Source organism: Schistocerca serialis, chromosome 1 (assembly GCF_023864345.2).
Source record: "Schistocerca serialis cubense isolate TAMUIC-IGC-003099 chromosome 1, iqSchSeri2.2, whole genome shotgun sequence".
In the NCBI taxonomy this organism is placed as follows: domain Eukaryota; kingdom Metazoa; phylum Arthropoda; class Insecta; order Orthoptera; family Acrididae; genus Schistocerca; species Schistocerca serialis.
The window spans coordinates 202,215,864-202,239,645 of record NC_064638.1 but is presented as its reverse complement, the minus strand read 5'-3'; the positions used below and the strand labels follow the sequence as shown (position 1 = coordinate 202,239,645).

The following is a 23,782-nucleotide window of genomic DNA, read 5'->3' as shown; positions in this document are numbered from 1 at the left end:
GCACGATTAGTGGGAGTAACACAGCAAGCCATTTCAAAATGTCGCAAGGCTATGGGCATGATTCAGAAAGAAGGAACTTGGGTCCTGTGTGAGCTGAAACCAAGAAACATTGAACGGCGTTTGTGTGTTTGTGAACAGTTGCTTCAGAGGCAAAAATGGAAGGGATTTCTGCATTGCATTGTGACTGGGGATGAAAAATGGGTTCATTATGATAACCCTAAACATAAAACATCATGGGGATATCCCGGCCATGCTTCCATGTCAACGGTCAAACCAAATACTCACATCTCCAAGATCATGCTCTGCATTTGGTGGTACCAGCTCGGTGTCGTGTACTATGAGGTGTTAAAACCAAGTGAAACAATCACAGGTGCTCGTTATCAAACAAATTAATGCATTTGAGCAGAGCATTAAAAGACAAACGGCCACAATACAGCAAGAGTTACTCAGCAGGGCACTGAGTTGTTGGGTATCCTCCTGAGTGATATTGTACCAAATTCTGTCCAATTGGTGCATCAGATCGTGAAAATCCTGCATGAATTGGTGGAACCTCCTTTTAGTGCTCTAAACGTTTTCAGTTGGAGAAAGATCTGGTGATCTTGCTGGTCAAGGTAGGGTTTAGCAAGCACAAAGACAAGCAGTAGAAACTATGATAGTGTGCAGGGGGGCATTATCGTGCTGTAATGTAAGTCCAGGATGACTTCCTATGAAGGGCAACAAAAAGTGGCACAGGATATTGTCGACATACCGCCATGCTGTAAGGGTACTGCAAATGACAATCAAAGGGGTCCTGTTATGAAATGGCACACTAGACCATCGCTCCTGGTTGTCGGGCCGTAAGGTGGGGTTTACATTTCATCAAGATGATGCCTCCCCACACACAACGAAAGTTTCTGCTGCTTGTCTTCATGCATGCCAAACCCTACCTGAGCCGGCAGGGTTGCCAGATCTCTCCCCAGTTGAGAATGTTTGGAGCATTATGGACAGGGTCCTCCAACCAACTAGGGATTTTGGTGATGTGATGTGCCAGTTGGACAGAATTGCTCAGGAGAATATTTAACAACTCTTATCAATCAATACCAACCTGAATAACTGCTTGCATAAGATCCAGAGGTGGACAAATGTGTTATTGACTTATACAATTTCTGAAGCTCGTTCTCCTGAATAAATCAAATTGTGATAATTTTGTGTGTCTATACATGTACATCACTTCTACAGACTACTGTTCCATTAAGATAATTCTTTCATGGTGAGTCATTTTTTCCTCTTAAAGTGTACATAGGTACTGTCAGCAAAATGTGATGTGAATAGAGTTGGTTGTAAAGCAGAAATAAATTAAAACATCATAGTTGGTGTTGAAGTTTACTGCATGTCATTTTAAGCAGAAGTTAGCTTTCTGTGCACCTAAATGTGTATGGTGTCTATCTCCTGGACTATGTGTTTACAATGATAAAATTTTGCAGATAGCTTCGGTGGTATGGATACTGTGTGCAAACTGTATTGCAAATAGAATAAGTAGTAAAAAAGCAAGCAATTAAAATGTCATGTTTGATGCTGAAGTTTTACTGCATAAACAGTGAAAATGTAGTAAGTGATAAAAATTTTTCTTGATTTTTTGGGAGATGTCAGTGAGAAAAAGTTTCATAGAAGTTTGAATTTATTAGTAGAGCTTGTTGGAAATTGCTAGGTGCTCTCATTCTCAAATGCTGCATGTTCGTAGTCCAGCTTCTGTGTGCCACCAGGTCTGCTGTGTCAAGACAAACACAGAGTTTCAAACAGTAATACTTCTCTTATTGTGTTAAAATTTTAACATAAGATGATACCTCTTCCAAGTAGGCTCATACTGTGAAGTTCCTTGTAAATTTGAATTGATTTAATAATCACTGAAATAACACCACAAACACAGTCAGCTTATGAAATTTCATTTCATTTCATCCTCCCCTGTGTATTGAACTTTTGACGTATGATTATACCGTTCAATGTGTAGATTATGATAGCATTTTAAACTTTTATATTCAGTCAATAAGGTAATCAAAATACTCAAAATCAAATTTTGTTGCTCCTGGAAGCAGTAAGGTTGGTTGGTTGGTTGGTTTGGGGGAAGAGACCAAACAGCGAGGTCATCGGTCTCATCGGATTAGGGAAGGACGGAGAAGGTAGTCGGCCGTGCCCTTTCAAAGGAACCATCCTGGCATTTGCCTGGAGTGATTTAGGGAAATCACGGAAAACCTAAATCAGGATGGCCGGACGCGGGATTGAACCGTTGTCCTTCCGGCAGCGGTATATGAACAATGTCTTTAGTACATACTGTAGTCTGGGTTTAGCACTCTTTCTGCTACCATCTTAATGCAGCTAGTGATCACAATTTTTCTAAACTTGTGTTCACACAGTTTTTGTGTGTGTGTGTGTGTGTGTGTGTGTGTGTGTGTGTGTGCGCGCAAATTTTAATAACCTTCGTAGAAATGTCCCAGAAGATAAAGCCACAAGAAGATGACCATAAGAGAAAGAAAATGACCGTGGAAATGAAACTAAATCATTGGAAAACATGAATGTGGTGTGAGTTTTGCTGATTTAATATGCACATACAATCTGTCTACATCAACTATTTGTGCTATCCTCAAGAAGAAGAACAAGATTAAGGAGATAGATGCTTCAAACGAAGTGACAAGAATATCTGAACAATGGTTTCCTATTCTGGACGATGTCAAAAGGTTGCTCCTTCTATCGATAAATGAAAAGCAATTGCAAGGTGATACTATTAACGAGAACATCATTTGAGAGAAGGTGAGAATGATTTTTGGCGACCTCAATAAGAAGATGCCAGGAACATCAGCAGCTGAAGAAGTGTTTAAGTGAAGCCATGGATGGTTCAAGAAGTTTAAAGAGAAGAACTGGCATCCACAGTGTTGTGAGGCACAGTTTAGCAGTCAGCTCTGACACAAAGGCACCAGAGAACCTCATCAGCTACTGAAGATGCTCATAGATTCTGAGGTTTATCTGCCGCAACCTGCAACAGGTTTTCAATTGTGATGAGACTGATCTATATTATTGGAAAGAGATACCGAAGAGTACCTTTATAACAGCGGAGGAGAATGCATTGTCCAGTCACAAGCCAATGGAAGACCATCTCACATTGCTATTCTGTGCCAATCCAAGCGGCGACTTGAAAATTAAACCACTGCTTGTTTACCATTTAGAGACTCCATGAGCTTCCAAGAAGTGGAAAGTCCAGAAGAGCAGGTTAAATGTGATGTGAAGGTCTAACAACAAGGACTGGGTGACGTGATCTTTTTTGTGATTAGATCAATGAATTATTGGTCCTTCGGTGAAAAAATATTTGCTTGAGATGAATCTGCCACTCCATGTCTTATTTGTTATGGGCAATGGTCCTGCCCATTCTCCAGGCCTACAAGACCACCTCCTTGAAGAATTTAAATTCACTGAGATCCAATTTCTGCCTCCCAACACTACTCTCTTACTCCAGCCTATGGACCAGCAGATTATTTCTAACTTTAAAAAGCTCTACACGAAAGCACTCTTCAGGCATTGCTTTGCATTGACTGACGCTACTAACCTCACTGTCAGAGAGTTTTGCATATATCACTTCAACATCGTTGCCTGCATCAAGATAATCGGAAATGTGTGGGGAGGGATTACCAAGAGAACTCTCACTTCTGCTTGGAAGAAGCTTTGGCTGGAGTGCATTGTCAAATGTGACTCTGAGGCACTTGAGTCACTGCCTGTGTAGCCTGTAGTCAAAGAGAATGTGTCTTTGGCCAAGAGCGTGGGACTAGAAGAGGATAACAATGATATTGATGAGCTTCTGGAAGATTACAGCCAACAAATGATCACCAAAGAGCTTATGGAGTGGCAGTGTGTTTCATAGCAAGTAATTGTGGAGAGGAGTTCTTCAGATGTGGAGGAGGTGGTGGTAAGAGCAAAGCAGCAATCTTCAGGTGCAATAAGAGAAATGCTGAAAGCATGGGAATCGGGTGCATTGAACATTGAAAATCATCACCCCAAAAAAGCAGTAGCTATGCACGCGACAAATTTATTTGATGATAATGCTGTGTCACGTTTTTGCCAAGTGTTGAAGCTTCAGTAGAAACAAATGACTGTAGATACATTCGTAGTAAAAAAGGAAATAGTTATGTATCATGAATAACAAAGTACATAAGCAGTATGCATAATTTCCTTTCAGCAAATGGCATGAATAAGATAAAACTTTTTATACTTTTTCTGCATCGAACGCATGATCATATTTTACATTAATTTATATGGGCTAAACTGTTTCACTTAATGAGTGTTTTGCACTAAAAGTAAGATTCTGGGATGAATTATGCTTGCTATGCGGGGTTTCACAGTACTGGCATCCCACTGGCTGCAAGTAACATTCTGTACAATCCCCTTTAAACTGTGAAATATCCACAGGTTCCTCCATTTAATGAACTCTGCATTCGTATGTCTATGCACATCCTGTCTATTTACAATGGCCTTCAACTCAAGAAACCGAAAAAGGCCACAAAAATGAAAGCTCACTCTCCAGCATCCATTCTGCTGGTCTACATATTGCAGCTGGAGATGTGGTCCTGGATGCCTGCTGCAGATGTCAGTGACCATTCTGACACAATTTGTAGTAAATGCATAATGTATTTAACTCATCATATAAATGTAAACACGTGGGCAAATGTACAGTGTTATGCAATTCAACAACTAATAAACATTATAGGAATGGTATGTGTGTGGACACCCTTAGTTATGCAAGGTTCTTTTTAGCTACATTGGTTTTATTTGTGACAGATGTGTATGTGTATTTTTAAGAAACTTCTGTGGAATGTGCTACACACTATTCAGTATAATGTCAACATGGCATGTGAGATACAGTCATCTTGGAACAAGGGCATATAACAACAAGTTCAAAACATGAAATTCTTCACTGTTGAAACTGGTCGTCTGGAATAAATAGTGTTGAATGCTGTCTTGGCTATTAAAAGTCTCTTCAAAGCAAATGCAGACTGCTCCTTCCAGTCTCCAAATATGAGAAATTTCAGTGTTTTGTTTAAGGTTCTCTATGGAAAAAATAAGTAAAGAAGATTATAATTTGAAAGCATGTTTTGTAATGACAGAGATGTTTTATAATGTATTACATTTATTGCCAAATCCATGTGGTGCAGTTACTGCATCTAATGTGGGTTGTTATTAGTTATACATTACAGCAGTTTGACAGTGTGCTTCCCATGTTCATTTTCAACACTCCACCACCAAAGCTGTAATTATTGTGTTAAACTAGAAAAATGCCCTAAAATACATATCAAAAATAAACACTTAGCACCGAGTGTAGTCTGACTCTGGATATACAGGGTGTTCAAGAAAAGTGTCGAATACTTTGAGAAGTGGTAGTATTCATCAAAACAAGAATAACAAGTCCAATAAGCATGGGTCCAGGAACGCATACTTTTGAGATAAGTCCAGTAAACGTGGGTCTGGAAATGCATACTTTCTGCAATAAACATCTGTGTACAGGAGGTGTTCAGTGTGCTGTCCATTCATGACAGTGCACCCCTGTGCCCTCCGACATAAGGAATGATGCATCTTTTGACATATACTCAGTTGTTGCTGTACCTGCTGGTGTGCGTTGAAGACGTGACCCTGTAGTGTTCACACATTATTGATTGGCTTAATGTAGACCAATTTCTTCAAGTGTCCTCATAACCAAAAGTCTAGATTATTGAGTTATGACTAAGGTGTGGGGCATCCCGACCATTCCAGTGACCCTAAAAAGTCTGCGTCACATGTTCACGCACATTGTGACAAAAGTGTGCTGTTGTGCCATCAAGTGTGAACCACATTTGTGTTCTTTGCTGCAATGGTACAGCCTCCAGCAAGGTATGCAATACATAAATGAGTAAGTCTAGATAATGTGCCATAGTTAACCTTTGTCGTAGCATGTATGGCCCTATTAATCTATTGTCAACTATGCCTCCCTGTACATTGATTGAGATTTGGTGTTGATGCCCTCTTTCTTGAACAAGTGGTGGAAGAGAGAAAATGTAAATGTACTACACCACTTTTATGTAAAAACAGCACAATAACAGCAAACACATAAGTGAAATTGTATTTGGAAGAAAACAAAACACCGTGATACGTACCCAGGGTTGACAGTCTGTACAATAAGGCACACAAACGTGACGAAAACTAACATAGCCTACAACACAATTCAAACTACACAACTGACTGCAGACTGCGTAATGGTAGGTAGAGAACTGTGAGTAACATATCATAATACACCGCTGACACATTTGATGGAACACTAATACAATGACTGCAAATATCCACAACCAAACATCGTGCAGCCCTTCCTTTAGACATGTGCTTATCTCAGAAAGTTTGCGTTTCTACACCTATATTTATTGGACTTATTTTTCTTGTTTCGATGAGTACTACCACTTCTCAAAGCATTTGACACAAATACTCTGTATTTAGCCATACTTAAAGTACATTAAGAACTTGCACAAATCTGAGACGTTGGTATTTCAGGTTACAACAGCTTTCTCCCATGCAAATGTTCCTCTACCTTTCTTTCCATACATATGTATTGTTGTGATATGTTTTCTTGGGAAGTCTGCCTATTTCCAGGATGAGATGCAATTTATGGAATACTTACTGCTATGACCAAGCAGGTATTTCATCTCACTAAATCACTGCTACTCCTGTTCCCTGCTGAAGACATGCATTGTTCTTCATTATTGTTCTCCACATGTACAAAAAATAAAAGCATTTAAAATATCAGAATATTTATAGTACAAGGGGCATTCAATAAATAATGCCCCACAAGTTTTTCTCAGAACATATTTATCCTTGTTGTTGTTGTTGTTGTTGTTGTGGTCTTCAGTCCTGAGACTGGTTTGATGCAGCTCTCCATGCTACTCTATCCTGCGCAAGCTTCATCATCTCCCAGTACCTACTGCAACCTACATCCTTCTGAATCTGCTTAGTGTAGTCATCTCTTGGTCTCCCTCTACGATTTTTACCCTCCACGCTGCCCTCCAATGCTAAATTTGTGATCCCTTGATGCCTCAAAACATGTCCTACCAACCGATCCCTTCTTCGAGTCAAGTTGTGCCACAAACTTCTCTTCTCCCCAATCCTATTCAATACCTCCTCATTAGTTACGTGATCTACCCACCTTATCTTCAGCATTCTTCTGTAGCACCACATTTCGAAAGCTTCTATTCTCTTCTTGTCCAAACTAGTTATCGTCCATGTTTCACTTCCATACATGGCTACACACCATACAAATATTTTCAGAAACGACTTCCTGACACTTAAATCTATACTCGATGTTAACAAATTTCTCTTCTTCAGAAACGATTTCCTTGCCATTGCCAGTCTACATTTTATATCCTCTCTACTTCGACCATCATCAGTTATTTTACTCCCTAAATAGCAAAATTCCTTTACTACTTTAAGTGTCTCATTTCCTAATTTAATTCCCTCAGCATCACCCGATTTAATTTGACTACATTCCATTATCCTTGTTTTGCTTTTGTTGATGTTCATCGTATATCCTCCTTTCAAGACACTGTCCATTCCATTCAACTGCTCTTCCAAGTCCTTTGTTGTCTCTGACAGAATTACAATGTCATCGGCGAACCTCAAAGTTTTTACTTCTTCTCCATGAATTTTAATACCTACTCCGAATTTTTCTTTTGTTTCCTTTACTGCTTGCTCAATATACAGATTGAATAACATCGGGGACAGGCTACAACCCTGTCTCACTCCTTTCCCAACCACTGCTTCCCTTTCATGCCCCTCGACTCTTATAACTGCCATCTGGTTTCTGTACAAATTGTAAATAGCCTTTTGCTCCCTGTATTTTACCCCTGCCACCTTCAGAAGTTGAAAGAGAGTATTCCAGTTAACATTGTCAAAAGCTTTCTCTAAGTCTACAAATGCTAGAAACGTAGGTTTGCCTTTTCTTAATCTTTCCTCTAAGATAAGTCGTAAGGTTAGTATTGCCTCACGTGTTCCAACATTTCTATGGAATCCCAACTGATCTTCCCCGAGGTCCGCTTCTACCAGTTTTTCCATTCGTCTGTAAAGATTCCGCGTTAGTATTTTGCAGCTGTGACTTATTAAACTGATAGTTCGGTAATTTTCACATCTGTCAACACCTGGTTTCTTTGGGATTGGAATTATTATATTCTTCTTGAAGTCTGAGGGTATTTCGCCTGTCTCGTACATCTTGCTCACCAGATGGTAGAGTTTTGTCGTGACTGGCTCTCCCAAGGCCATCAGTAGTTCTAATGGAATGTTGTCTATTCCCGGGGCCTTGTTTCGACTCAGGTCTTTCAGTGCTTAAGAGTTGGAATTTGGTGACTATATGAGTAAAACTTTATTTTACATATGCCATTTACCTATATAACCCACATCACATTCTGTGGCCTTATGCCAGTGTTGCATAAGAGCATGTATTCCCTGTTGGTAATTTCTTCTTTTGTGGTGTCACTCAGATAACTGCCTTTTTGTTTCCCACTCAAAGTGATGCACCCAGTTTTCACCAGCTGCAGGGATCTGCGACAGAAGGGTCTCTCTAATTGGCCTCAATCTACCCCAACAGCTCATATGAAATGGCTTTTCTTAACATGTACATTTCTTGTTTATGATCTTTTTATTTTTTTCCCTTTCTTGTTTCCCCCTTGGTTACCATGGGCCACCCAACATTTGCTCAACAACTAAGGAGTCCATTGCAAAAATGTTCTTTTTTCTCTTTTTTTTCTCTGTGATTTCAGTGCATGTTACCATGGACTCACAATTTACATTAACCAAAATTTGGCAAAATCAGCCCAAATCCTAAGTTGTTGCAGCTCAAAAAAATGGGCTATTATATGAAACCAATCCTTGTCAAAAAGTCTTGTCTTTTAACAGAGGCTATTTTTGTGTTATAATTGAAAACATCATAACCTGAATGTTTATTATTGGAGGCCTAGTGCTTGCATTTATTAAGGTTCAGTGTCTATAAGAATTCTGAAGATAATGCTCAGAAAAGTGGTCCATAGTCAGCTGAATTCAGAAGAAAGAAGAAGTAGTAAATGTACTGACATGTAAGTGTAAGATTCACAAGATTCTTGAAGAGACTCTTGCAGGAGGTCTCACGTTAGAGTGCAATGATGCTGCTTTGTGCTAGAAAACATTCATGTTGACTAGCTGTGAAAATCTACACAATTACATCAGTACCCAGTATGTGAGCTTTACTTCTTTGTGGCTTGTCATAAGGTGTGAGTGGAGTGCGTGAAAAATGTGACATGGGAGACCCATTACTATAGGCTACTCCAGCTCAAGCACCTGCCTGCGAGAAGCGAGGTGCCCACGGGCACTGGTGGGCAGGGACTGGGGACAAACAGCTGGCGTGCAGTCACAGAGGTGGGCTGTATCCTATGCTACGCAAATGCTTTGGCTGAGATCCTGCTGTCATGGAAGACCAATTGGCTTGCACATGGGCAGAACACATGCAATAGGGGCACCTGATTGATAGCCTATACTAACTGTGCCTGTCCTTTGATTAGCTGAGGGCGTGCTCATGACCCATGAGGCAGTATTGTCGTAGCATGCATTGATGGATAAGTGTGCCTGTCTGTGAATGCGTAAGTGAGACCTTCAGCATTTCAGTGAAGGGACTGTGCAGAACTGAAGATGTGGTGCAAATGGGTAACAAAACTTAGGGACGAGATTCCTTGGTGCTAATTGTATATTAGGTGTCAAAATTGGAATGTTATTGGGTGGTTTTATACGAACAGAAAGTTTTTTATTAGAGTGTTTAACAGATGAAAGTCTACTTGTAGGAAGTTGGTTCTCTATGTAGAAACAAATCAGAGAGAAACTGTTAACCTTCTTCAGGAGAGAGGACAGCGAGTGTTAGCCTTATATCCAGAAATTAAAGGTGTTGTATGCTCATTGAATGGTCAGCAGTAGCTGTTATATATCTTTTTCTCCTGCCTTATGCATACTGTAATTTGAGACAGTGTGAGACCAGATACATTTTGCTTTTATTGATAAAACTTTATCAGAGTTGTTTGTGTAAATACAGCAGACATAATATGTTTGTACATATTGATACGTATACAGAGAAAAAACAATTTTTCCTTATAAATGCTACATCCCCCCATGAACCATGGACCTTGCCGTTGGTGGGGAGGCTTGCGTGCCTCAGCAATACAGATGGCCGTACCGCAGGTGCAACCACAACGGAGGGGTATCTGTTGAGAGGCCAGACAAACGTGTGGTTCCTGAAGAAGGGCAGCAGCCTTTTCAGTAGTTGCAGGAGCAACAGTCTGGATGATTGACTGATCTGGCCTTGTAACATTAACCAAAACAGCTTTGCTGTGCTGGTACTGCGAACGGCTGAAAGCAAGGGGAAACTACAGCCGTAATTTTTCCCGAGGACATGCAGCTTTATTGTATGATTAAATGATGATGGCGTCCTCTTGGGTAAAATATTCCGGAGGTAAAATAGTCCCCCATTCGGATCTCCGGGCGGGGACTACTCAAGAGGACGTCGTTATCAGGAGAAAGAAAACTGACGTTCTACGGATCGGAGCGTGGAATGTCAGATCCCTTAATCGGGCAGGTAGGTTAGAAAATTTAAAAAGGGAAATGGATAGGTTAAAGTTAGATATAGTGGGAATTAGTGAAGTTCGGTGGCAGGAGGAACAAGACTTTTGGTCAGGTGATTACAGGGTTATAAATACAAAATCAAATAGGGGTAATGCAGGAGTAGGTTTAATAATGAATAAAAAAATAGGAGTGCGGGTAAGCTACTGCAAACAGCATAGTGAACGTATTATTGTGGCCAAGATAGACACAAAGCCCATGCCTACTACAGTAGTACAAGTTTATATGCTAACTAGCTCTGCAGATGATGAAGAAATAGATGAAATGTATGACGAGATAAAAGAAATTATTCAGGTAGTGAAGGGAGATGAAAATGTAATAGTCATGGGTGACTGGAATTCGTCAGTAGGAAAAGGGACAGAAGGAAACATAGTAGGTGAATATGGATTGGGGGGAAGAAATGAAAGAGGAAGCCGCCTTGTAGAATTTTGCACAGAGCATAACTTAATCATAGCTAACACTTGGTTCAAGAATCATAAAAGAAGGTTGTATACCTTATATATATACGTTTGTCTGGCCTCTCAACAGATACCCCTCCGTTGTGGTTGCACCTACGGTACGGCCATCTGTATTGCTGAGGCACGCAAGCCTCCCCACCAACGGCAAGGTCCATGGTTCATGGGGGGATGTAGCATTTATAAGGAAAAATACTGACCTTACGACTTATCTTAGAAGAAAGATTAAGGAAAGGCAAACCTACGTTTCTAGCATTTGTAGACTTAGAGAAAGCTTTTGACAATGTTGACTGGAATACTCTCTTTCAAATTCTAAAGGTGGCAGGGGTAAAATACAGGGAGCGAAAGGCTATTTACAATTTGTACAGAAACCAGATGGCAGTTATAAGAGTCGAGGGACATGAAAGGGAAGCAGTGGTTGGGAAGGGAGTAAGACAGGGTTGTAGCCTGTCCCCGATGTTGTTCAATCTGTATATTGAGCAAGCAGTAAAGGAAACAAAAGAAAAATTCGGAGTAGGTATTAAAATTCATGGAGAAGAAATAAAAACTTTGAGGTTCGCCGATGACATTGTAATTCTGTCAGAGACAACAAAGGACTTGGAAGAGCAGTTGAATGGAATGGACAGTGTCTTGAAAGGAGGATATAAGATGAACATCAACAAAAGCAAAACAAGGATAATGGAATGTAGTCTAATTAAGTCGGGTGATGCAGAGGGAATTAGATTAGGAAATGAGGCACTTAAAGTAGTAAAGGAGTTTTGCTATTTGGGGAGCAAAATAACTGATGATGGTCGAAGTAGAGAGGATATAAAATGTAGACTGGCAATGGCAAGGAAAGCGTTTCTGAAGAAGAGAAATTTGTTAACATCCAGTATTGATTTAAGTGTCAGAAAGTCATTTCTGAAAGTATTTGTATGGAGTGTAGCCATGTATGGAAGTGAAACATGGACGATAAATAGTTTGGACAAGAAGAGAATAGAAGCTTTCGAAATGTGGTGCTACAGAAGAATGCTGAAGATTAGATGGGTAGATCACATAACTAATGAGGAAGTATTGAATAGGATTGGGGAGAAGAGAAGTTTGTGGCACAACTTGACCAGAAGAAGGGATCGGTTGGTAGGACATGTTCTGAGGCATCAAGGGATCACCAATTTAGTATTGGAGGGCAGCGTGGAGGGTAAAAATCGTAGGGGGAGACCAAGAGATGACTACACTAAGCAGATTCAGAAGGATGTAGGTTGCAGTAGGTACTGGGAGATGAAAAAGCTTGCACAGGATAGAGTAGCATGGAGAGCTGCATCAAACCAGTCTCAGGACTGAAGACCACAACAACAACAACAACAACATACCTGGAAGAATCCTGGAGATACTAAAAGGTATCAGATAGATTATATAATGATAAGACAGAGATTTAGGAACCAGGTTTTAAATTGTAAGACATTTCCAGGGGCAGATGTGGATTCTGACCACAATCTATTGGTTATGAACTGCAGATTGAAACTGAAGAAACTGCAAAAAGGTGGGAATTTAAGGAGATGGGACCTGGATAAACTGAAAGAACCAGAGGTTGTAGAGAGTTTGAGGGAGAGCATAAGGGAACAATTGATAGGAATGGGGGAAAGAAATACAGTAGAAGAAGAATGGGTAGCTCTGAGGGATGAAGTAGTGAAGGCAGCAGACGATCAAGTAGGTAAAAAGACGAGGGCTAATAGAAATCCTTGGGTAACAGAAGAAATATTGAATTTAATTGATGGAAGGAGAAAATATAAAAATGCAGTAAATGAAGCAGGCAAAAAGGAATACAAACGTCTCAAGAATGAGATCGACAGGAAGTGCGAAATGGCTAAGCAGGGATGGCTAGAGGACAAATATAAGGATGTAGAGGCTTGTCTCTCTAGGGGTAAGATATACTGCCTACAGGAAAATTAAAGAGACCTTTGGAGAGAAGAGAACCACTTGTATGAATATCAAGAGCTCAGATGGCAACCCAGTTCCAAGCAAAGAAGGGAAGGCAGAAAGGTGGAAGGAGTATATAGAGGGTTTATACAAGGGCGATGTACTTGAGGACAATATTATGGAAATGGAAGAGGATGTAGAGGAAGACAAAATGGGAGATAAGATACTGCGTGAAGAGTTTGACAGAGCACTGAAAGACCTGAGTCGAAACAAGGCCCCGGGAATAGACAACATTCCATTAGAACTACTGATGGCCTTGGGAGAGCCAGTCATGACAAAACTCTACCATATGGTGAGCAAGATGTATGAGACAGGCGAAATACCCTCAGACTTCAAGAAGAATATAATAATTCCAATCACAAAGAAAGCAGGTGTTGACAGATGTGAAAATTACCGAACTATCAGTTTAATAAGTCACAGCTGCAAAATACTAACGCGGAATCTTTACAGACGAATGGAAAAACTGGTAGAAGCGGACCTCGGGGAAGATCAGTTGGGATTCTGTAGAAATGTTGGAACGCGTGAGGCAATACTAACCTTACGACTTATCTTAGAAGAAAGATTAAGAAAAGGCAAACCTACGTTTCTAGCATTTGTAGACTTAGAGAAAGCTTTTGACAATGTTAACTGGAATACTCTCTTTCAAATTCTGAAGGTGGCAGGGGTAAAATACAGGAAGCGAAAGGCTATTTACAATTTGTACAGAAACCAGATGGCAGTTATGAGTCGAGGGGCATGAAAGGGAAGCAGTGGTTGGGAAAGGAGTGAGACAGGGTTGTAGCCTGTCCCCGATGTTATTCAATCTGTATATTGAGCAAGCAGTAAAGGAAACAAAAGAAAAATTTGGAGTAGGTATTAAAATTCATGGAGCAGAAATAAAAACTTTGAGGTTCGCCGATGACATTGTAATTCTGTCAGAGACAGCAAAGGACTTGGAAGAGCAGTTGAACGGAATGGACAGTGTCTTGAAAGGAGGATATAAGATGAACATCAACAAAAGCAAAACAAGGATAATGGAATGTAGTCAAATTAAATCGGGTGATGCTGAGGGAATTAGATTAGGAAATGAGACACTTAAAGTAGTAAAGGAATTTTGCTACTTAGGGAGTAAAATAACTGATGATGGTCGAAGTAGAGAGGATATAAAATGTAGACTGGCAATGGCAAGGAAATCGTTTCTGAAGAAGAGAAATTTGTTAACATCGAGTATAGATTTAAGTGTCAGGAAGTTGTTTCTGAAAATATTTGTATGGAGTGTAGCCATGTATGGAAGTGAAACATGGACGATAACTAGTTTGGACAAGAAGAGAATAGAAGCTTTCGAAATGTGGTGCTACAGAAGAATGCTGAAGATAAGGTGGGTAGATCACGTAACTAATGAGGGGGTATTGAATAGGATGAATTGTACCGTACATTTCGAAGGAAAATTGTATTTAGTGTTGTGACAGTGCCACGACATTTAAAAGTGCCGCTACGTCAGTACGCGAACACGGTGATAGAGGCGCTCCGCAGCTCAGCCGAGCGCGGGAGCGCCACCTGGCTATGAACGGCACTGGCCGCATGTCACGGCAAGGCAGTCGAATGACAGATACGGAGTTAGTAGCATGTAACCCGCTATTGTTTCTGCTTTTGTAAATCCACGCAATTTATTTGTGATTAAGGGTTATAACATTTAGTCTACAAAAATAAAATTTTAGGAACATATAATGTATGCCATATGTGCCAAACCACCACTGATGAAGCTTTGTTCATCAAAATAAAATACATTTGACATGACACACTCTTAAATTACAGTACACACAGAAGAAAATGTAATTAATAAAAATATTTTGAATGAATCTGATTTAAATGAGGAATTTCTTTGGGTGTCACATGCATTGGAAGGGCCCATTTGATTGTCTGTGATGTAACTGCAGTTTTGTTTGTATATTTGACCTTTGAATGGGAGGTGAGTGTGTTATCATGCAGTTCATGATATTGATGGGGAAAGAGATGGGATGTTGGATGGGATGGTGGTAAGGCCATGAGCATTGGTAATCATTTTTTGTTACCGTTTGCTCCCTGTTCTTTTTCTCAAGTGCCACTTTATCCAACCACTTGCTAGTAGATTGTTAATAGTTGTACTAAAGAATTTGTATTTTGTCAAGCTGTTCATAGTTAATACTGAATTGTTTATGTATATCTTGATCTGCGGTTTGGAACCATTTATCTTCCACAGTAGGATTTCAAATAATAGTTCGAGACAAAAACTGCTTATGCGCTGAGATTACCATTGTTTTCTAGACTGATTGTTGACTAAAACCTTTGCATTGTGGATAACAGATTTTAAAGATAAAAAAGGAAAAAGGTGAATTTTAGGATAACTTGTCATTGGGGAAGAAAGCGTTTGTTCCACAAAAGTGTGGCCTTTATGTAAAAGGAATGGTATTTCACTGGTCACATAAAAATTTTACAAGAATTCGTTCTTGTAAAGCAGCTTGTATAGGCCATATTTCACCTGCACATGGATTTCTTACCTTCTCTTACCATTATTTGCTTTTTCTTCCAATCTACTCTGTATTCTAGTCTGTTGCAGTGTGGTACTGATTTAAGTATCATAAATGTTGCCACATTCTTGCTGTTGTCAAACCTATGTAGGCTCTTCACCTACTTATGCAAGTTACGTTTCATTTCTGTAAATTTAGTGATAGTTTGCCAGCAGTCGTATGGTGCTTCAATAGTTTATGATCAGTGGTAGTAAATCTTTGATATCGTCCTCTACTGTAGATATATTTTGTACTGAGTTATGTAACTTTTTGTGTTATATTGGATCTTGTATGTCAGGCTAGTTAAATTCCACTATTTATTTTGCAGCCAGAGCAACTACAAGAAATTCCACAAAAAAGAAAACGGAGGATAAATAACTTGCTAGAGGATGAAGAGGTGGAAATATCTAAGCACCTTTTGAGGATACAAATTGGAAAAGATGATAGTGAGCTACGAGCTTCGGTGAAGTATTGTTATTGATGTTGTAAGATTAATATAACATATTGATGTAACTTGACTAAGAAGTGCCTTTAAATTCATTACAGGATATAGAGAAAGAAATTAAATCTTACGTTAGCCAAAAAAATACTAAATTTTTAATTGAAAATCCTTGTTGCCTGGATCTGCCAGAGATCTGTCAGATTTTAATTACTAAAACATTTCAAATGGGTGGTGGACAGCTCCATGAACAGCAGCGAAAGTCTAATTTGGAAGAAAGTGTTGAGGTAGGCATACAATCTACGAGCATCATACATGCATGATTTGACATCTAAGGTCTCTTAAATTCAGTTTATATTGTTATACAGATTCAGCGAGGGCAACGAACACCTACACCTCCTCAGTCACCTCTACAGTCACTCAGAGGAGAAGGTTCTTCTTTGTTGTAAGTATAGGAATTTTTATTTAATCAATGTAAATTCAGAAATTTTTGCAAGTTTACTTTCTCAGGGTACAAGGAAGAGGAAGAAAGTGAGAAGTATATGAAAAAGGAAAAAGTCAATCAGAACCCATGTGAATCACTGCAGAGACAATTAGAGAGGGAAATTCAACATCATTAGCAGCAGTTAATGTACAATATCCTGAGAAATTGACAAATTTGTATTGAAAAGGAGCCATTTGATAAATCAGGCTAACAGTATTGATAAAAAAATGGGGGATGAATGCTTGGAATTTTGTTTTTTATTGATGTTGAGATCATTGGAAGAGGCAATTCCAGAATTAGCATGGAGCAGGAAGCCATAAAAAACCTATAATCCAGTTCACAAATGATGGCAGTTCACGCAGGTCAAGGCACAAATGGGATTGCAGTGTTGACGGTTCCAAGCAACAGTTCTGGTATGTGCATACACGTACTTTGTGCTTGGAAAAAATCATGTATCATGTAGACTGTGGGTCTTGCTTGCATGTGTAGAATTTATTGCTAACCACCACCATCAGCAACGACAGCACACAACAAATGGAATAAAAATTAAATAAATAGCTTGCTTCCATCACGTTTAATGCTCACATTCACAGCAGATCACTCGATACATTACTGAACACTCTCTGGATTTCAGAGTATGCGTGACATAGGCACACAGAACCAGCCTAAACTCGACTGCCATGGTTCGTGACTCCAACTAAAGATCAGAGTTTCTAGAATGAAATTTGTACACTATCCTCAAGATTGAGCATCTAGTGTCCCCTCCTTACTCATTGCAAAGAAAGTGAGGAATATGGAAAGAGAGATTGGACTAAGAAAAAACTGAGAGACGGATGAGGTTACTGTTCATTAAATTTAGGAGGCTTGTGATGAAGAACATGTTTGACCACAAAATACTGTGCCCACCAGTATGTACTCCTTACTGAATCCCTTTCTTCCTATAGATGGTGCAATAGTGACTCATTAACTAATCTTTCCTCTGATACTTTCTTCTTGCACACACTATTATTTGATATTGAATGTATCAGGCCGGCTTCTGAGCCAAAGTTTTGATTTTCCCTGGTCTTGCCCTCTCATTACTGCCTTAGCACTTGACACAGTGAGTACCAAATAAAAACGACTTAACAGTGTGGGTATATACTCTGGGCACCAGTACTTGCTTCATGAATTAACTGTTGTTTAACTCTCTCTAATGGCATGACCACTATGAAGCTTTGTGAAAACGGTGAAAGTAGTCATACAGTGTGTATGGAAATCACTTACTACCAAGTTTTAGGTGGGTTCTGGTTCCTTAGTTCAACACTTGAGCCATCTTAATGCATCTTACTAGCACAAACACTTACTGAACTTCACAAACGAGAACTTGTTTAACTTTTCAAGGATGAATTTGTGTTGTTTTGAAACATCCTGCCACATTAAAACTGCATTCTAGACTGGGATTTGAACCAAGATCTGTGACTTTAGTGGACAATACACTACTGACCGAGTATTCTGTGACTGACGCTGATGTTGACAGCTACAGTTCTGCCAATACCTCTCTTCTACATTTCAGACTTTTCAGATTTTTTCCTGTTTACCACCTTAAACTCCTGAGAAGAAAAATATTGCAGTGACAAAACTTAGCCACAATCTAAGGATTGTTTCCAGAAACTATTTATTTCTCTTTTCAGTGGAGTGTGTGCAGTTATGAAACTTCATGACAGATAAAAGCCGTGTTCCATCCTGAAACTCAGTTGCAAATGTCCCTATTGACTAAGGTATCTAGGAACGTCCCATGGCTTGGCACTTTCTATGCTTCATTACCTATTTGTACTTTTCAGACACCTTAGGAACTCTTCTGGACACCTTGGTGCACTAGCACTCATGGGGAAGGAATCATGATTCACTACTGTTCATCTTTATGAGATGGGCTACATCTTAGGTGTATAATGATAGTATAGGCAGTTTAGTGAGTACAATTACAATCTTAAAAACTAAAGTCAGATCCTGTAATGGACTGTCTGACAGCCAATTACACAGTTTTATTTTAAAAGTTCTTCACTTGCACTTGGTGGCCGAACTTCCCTGGATGGGGCACACAACAATGTCATACAATCATTTCATTTCATTTCAATGGTACTGAGCAGATAAAGCTAAAGTGTTATCATTTTGATGGCATACCCCATTTATTAATAGCCTGTGTCTTCATGTGTCGTAATTTGCTATAGTTATGATATCATGCAGATAAATTTCTTCCCTGTCAACTCATCGTTCTCTGCAGAGTGCTAGATTCACAGTTGTTAGTACTCTGAGCTTGATAAAAATGAGGACAATGGTGTTCTGTAGAGCCTGCCTTAATTGGTCTATGCGCGGCAGTGCACAATACCAATATGTTCCAAAAAGCCGAGCGCGATAATGCCATTTTTCAAGGGGTCATATCTAAGGTTCTGTTGGTCACAGAGATAAGGAGGTCAATTGTTTTGGATAGCCCTTGGCCTAGTGACCATTTGTATACTGTCAGAAGAACAGTCATATTGTAGCTATTATGCAGTACAGGGTCAAAATTTTTAAATGTTCAGTACATCCTGCAGCCAACGCCAGTTGAACAAATCAGTTGGTTCTTTTCCATTAGGTGTGGTTTAGCGTGTACCTTAGGTGGCCTATAAAAGCACTATTTGTTGATAGGTGGTTGCTGAGAAAACTCCAAAAAACCACGATTTTTGGGCACGAAAAGTACCAATTGTGGGTATGCAATTTATATAATTTCTATTCGTGGAAGATTGTCAAAATTTTTACTATATGTTCTTAAGGTGGAATTCTTGGTAAACTTTAAAATTTTTTTCACGTTACAGGGATCTAGGGGTTCAAAGTTACCACACGTATGCAAAAAAATTTTAGGCATTCATCTAGAAACACATTTTTTTCATTTTTGAAAATCTTTATCCATTATCAGAATTTGCCCAGAAGATTATGATTTTGAGATGCCAAAAGTACCAGTTGCTGGGATGGCCATTTCTATGATTTGTATTCATGGCAAATTGTCAAAATTTTTGCTGTATATTTTTAAGAAGATGTTCACAGGGAGCCTTCAAACTTATTTTGATATCATTATCCATTACTGAAATCTAGAGTTCAAAGTAGCTGCACGTATTCATGTAAAATTTACACCAAGTACCCAGTCTGAGACGTAAATGTAGTTTTAACTGACACAGTGAACACAGGGCAAGGGTTCTAGGGTCATTACAAGGATTCTAAGGTCACCATACTATTTTTTTAGTCACCAGTTTTCACCAATAAAATTTTATGACTTGATGTCTCTGTACAATGGACACTTCATGCATATACAGACATGCCCAAAGTGGTATTGCAGTGCCGGGCGGGATGGCCATGCGGTTCTAGGTGCTACAGTCTGGAATCGCGTGACTGCTAAGGTCGCAGGTTCGAATCCTGCCTCGGGCGTGGCTGTGTGTAATGTGCTTAGGTTAGTTAGGTTTAAGTAGTTCTAAGTTCTAGGGGACTGATGACCTCAGAAGTTAAGTCTCATAGTGCTCAGAGCCATTTGAACCATTTTTGTATTGCAGTGTCAAAACACAGGCTGAAACATGACTGAAATGAACTTAAAATAACGGCCAAAAATTATGTGCTGTTGAACCTTGATTTTTCGACCTTTGATTAACTGACTCCTGGGATTACCTGACCATTTTTCTGTGCTCCGCACCAAACAGTGTGCCAGCATCGTTGATCAATTTTACTCATGTTACAACAGGGGTCCATCTAAGTGACACTCCTCATGTGTGCTCAGTTGAGACTGCTGTACCACTGAACTGTTTCTTTACTGTACTCTTTAAACTGCTGTTTTATTTGTGTGCTTTTTTAAGTTATTCAACCTTGAGAGGAGCATAAGAAAACCACTCTACGATTATCGTAGAAGGAGGTTTCTTGTGGTGTAAACCAAGAGCATGATCTTCCAGAAACAAATGACTAAGACACAGCAGATTTAGTCACAGCTTTTCAAACTCTCCAGAATGCTGTCTGGCCTGCTGATGTTGCAGAAGGTGACATTACAGCTGTTACCAATCAAGAACGTGAAGATAATCAGGTCATGATCTTGTTTTGCAACAGTATTGTGTTGAGCAAGAGGGTTCAGATGCTAAAGAAATGGAATAGAAGATCAACCGCTCTACAGTAAAGGATACATTCCAGACTACCCTCAAATATACGGCGCAGCCAGATTAAAACCGAATACCCTCCACAGTGGGACCGTGGAATATTTCTGCTCAATAGTAATAACCACACATGCTAAGACATTTATGCCACTGGGAGAGGCGATGATCAATTCCTGTTTTGTGGAAGGCAGTCGGTCGCTGACAGATCCACAACTACACCCACTCTGCCACTTTCTTGTCTGATTGAAACCAATGTCCACACGTCTTTCTTCAGGTCACCATAGATGTGAAAGTCAAATGATGAAAGAGCTGGGCTGTATGGAGAATGTGGCGTTGTTCCCCAACCAAATCACTAAAGTGTAGCCTTTGTCTGATTGGCATTGTGGGGGGCAGGCATTATGATGCATCAGAATGTTTCGTTGGCTTATGGAGTTCCTCGAGCGAGGAACCACAATCAGTGGGTAGTGTTATGGAGACAGTTTGTAGAAACTGTGATGCATCATAAAGTTGAAACACACAGGAATGCTGTCAGACAGAATCATTCTGTTGCATGATAGGCAACAGAAAGACATCCGTAGACATCGGTTTCAGTCCAAGGAGGACGTGCAAGAGTGGGTGCACTTGTGGATCCCTCACCAGCCAACTGCATTCTATGACACAGGAATTAATCATCTCCTTCCCCAGAGAGATGAATGTCTTAACATTAGTGGTGATTACTTTTGAATGGAACCATTCCATGGCACCATTGTGGTAGGTGTTTGGTTTTCATTTGACTGTCCCTCATATTTGGAATAGGAGCCAACTGCTGCAGCTATGGACATACTGTGGGCAAAGAGGTGAAGGGATGCAGGTACATTTTTGGCATCTCCCTCTGCTCTGGTTCGTGATGAAAAGAACTTTTATGTGTATGGTTCAGTAGGACCATGTTTTCTTTAATTTGTGCTTTTATCTGAATACCAGTTTCTTTTATTTACGTGATCATTTGGGAAGCTATTTTTTGAAAAATGAACAAAAATACATTGGATCTCTCATATTTTTAAGAAAATGTTATCAAAAGCATGTTAAATGGTTGGTTGCTTATGATTATAGTAGTAGGGTCAACAGGTCATGGTCTGAAAAATACTTACCCATAAAGCTAGTAATATGAGAGAAAATATATTTCGAAGAAATGTCTTATAAACAAAATATTATGATCTTCAGTCTGAAAACTGGTTTGATGCTCACCCACCTCCATCATTAATGTACCCTGTGCAAGCCTCTTCATATCTGAATAACTATAGCAGCCGACACCTATTTGAATGTTCTTATGGTAATCAAGCCTTAACCTGTTCCAGCTACATTTTTACTCCCTGTGCCAATATTGCAATTCCTTGATGCCTCAGGATGCATCCTGTTAGCTGATCCCCACTTTAAGCCAAGTTGTGACATAAATTTCTTTACACCCCAATAACATTCAGTAACTCTTCATTAGTTATCCCATCTACCCATTCAACATTCGGCATTTTTCTGTAGCACTGCGTTTCAAAAGCTTCTTTTCTCTTTTTTGTCCAAGTTTGTTATCATAAATATTTCAATTCTGTACTGGGATACACCCTAGTTACCTCCAGGGATATTCATTGTTAACACATTTCATATTTTCAGAAATGCTTCTATAGTTATTGCCAGTTTGGATTTTATATCCACTGCACTTTGGTCATCATGTTATTTTTCTGCTCAAATAGCAAAACTCATCGACTACAGTTAATATTTCATTTTGTTATCAACTTCCCTCAGCACCATATGATTTTATGTGTGCTTTGCATTACTCTAGTTTCACTTTTCTTAAATTTGTCTTCTAATATCCCTTCAGGACACTATACGTTCCATTAAATGATTTTCCAGATCCTTTGCTTCTTTGACAGAATTAAAATGTCATCAGCAAACGTAAAAGTTTTTACTTTTTGTCCCTCAACTTTAATTCTCTTACCAAATTTCATCTTGGTTTCCTGTATTGTGTTATAGATTTTGCAGCTAATGAATTGTCTTTCACTTTTAATTCACAAATATTGTAAATTGTAAGTCAGTGGTGGTGTGAACTTACATCGATTTTGCTTGCTTTATGCCATTGAGATTTACGGAATTTGATTATATGTTTCTTCTTCCGCCGTAACTACTTCTCATTTTTTACCGTGAATACAATACTGATTTTTATCAGACTTCCTCTTCAGATGCAGGCAGCTACAGTGACATGACATTAGCATAGTGCACGGAAAAAAAAGAAAACTTTCATAGTTTTGCACTAAAAAGAACTCTCACACTTCATACTTTCATAAAATTATTATTCAGGTAACACAATGTGTACTACACACTTCTCACAAGAATACGTCTTCTCCCCACGAGAACTAAAGACAAGGGTCCTGTAAAATCATTTGTCCTTTGCCTTCCAGTGTACCAAAATACATCTTTTCTGACACTTACAGTGTTTGCGCTTGTGATTATCATTGGTTTTAAATTTTTGTCGTAGCTTGTTGGGGCTTTTCCTTATGTACCTGTACAATTGCCCCCACACTATGCGGTGATATGCAATGGAGGTGCACAGTGTTTTGTACACACTTGCACAGCTTAAATTTTGCCAAAAAGGGTACAGTGACCTTTATTTGTCTGCGTATTTTTCTTTGTATATTGGGTTGGAGATGTCGGCTTATTTTGCTTACACATTATTTTACAAGGAAACACATAACTTACATACGTAATGATAATTCATTAAGTATTTACATGTGAGTGCTGCGAGAGCAGCTACTTGTTGTTTTGGCAACTTTGTCAGCCTCTGTGCACATGTGCACAAAATATATTTGTTGGCTGTGCAACAGCCATTAATGCTCCTCGTATTATTGTGTACGGTCGTTCACACTTCCACTCACACTTTTAGTGTCATTTTCACACTGAGTGCCATACTATCCATCGAATAATTTGCTGTGGTGTGGTTTTCCATTGTGAGTGTGGTGCATGTGCGTTTACTCTTCAAGAACCGATGCTGTGGCAGATAGTTCACCTTTGATACAGCCCGGGAAGAAATCTTCTCCATTGTATCCACATTTTCAGTGGGGTGAATACTGCACATCAACACA

General features: G+C 39.4%; 1 protein-coding gene across 3 annotated transcripts in view; it reads left to right on the top strand.

Annotated features, from left to right (window-relative positions):
• Window positions 1–23,782, top strand: part of LOC126465494 (meiotic recombination protein REC8 homolog) — a 412,324-nt gene that overhangs the window by 221,715 nt on the left and 166,827 nt on the right. For all 3 annotated transcript variants that reach the window (XR_007585976.1, XR_007585977.1, XM_050096310.1), the window contains 3 exons: window positions 15,936–16,070; window positions 16,154–16,333; window positions 16,415–16,491. Coding sequence is in view for 1 of the 3 variants with exons in the window: in XM_050096310.1 (XP_049952267.1) it covers window positions 15,936–16,070; window positions 16,154–16,333; window positions 16,415–16,491 (392 nt within the window). In the remaining 2 variants the exon portion in view is untranslated. The remainder of the gene's footprint in view (window positions 1–15,935; window positions 16,071–16,153; window positions 16,334–16,414; window positions 16,492–23,782) is intronic.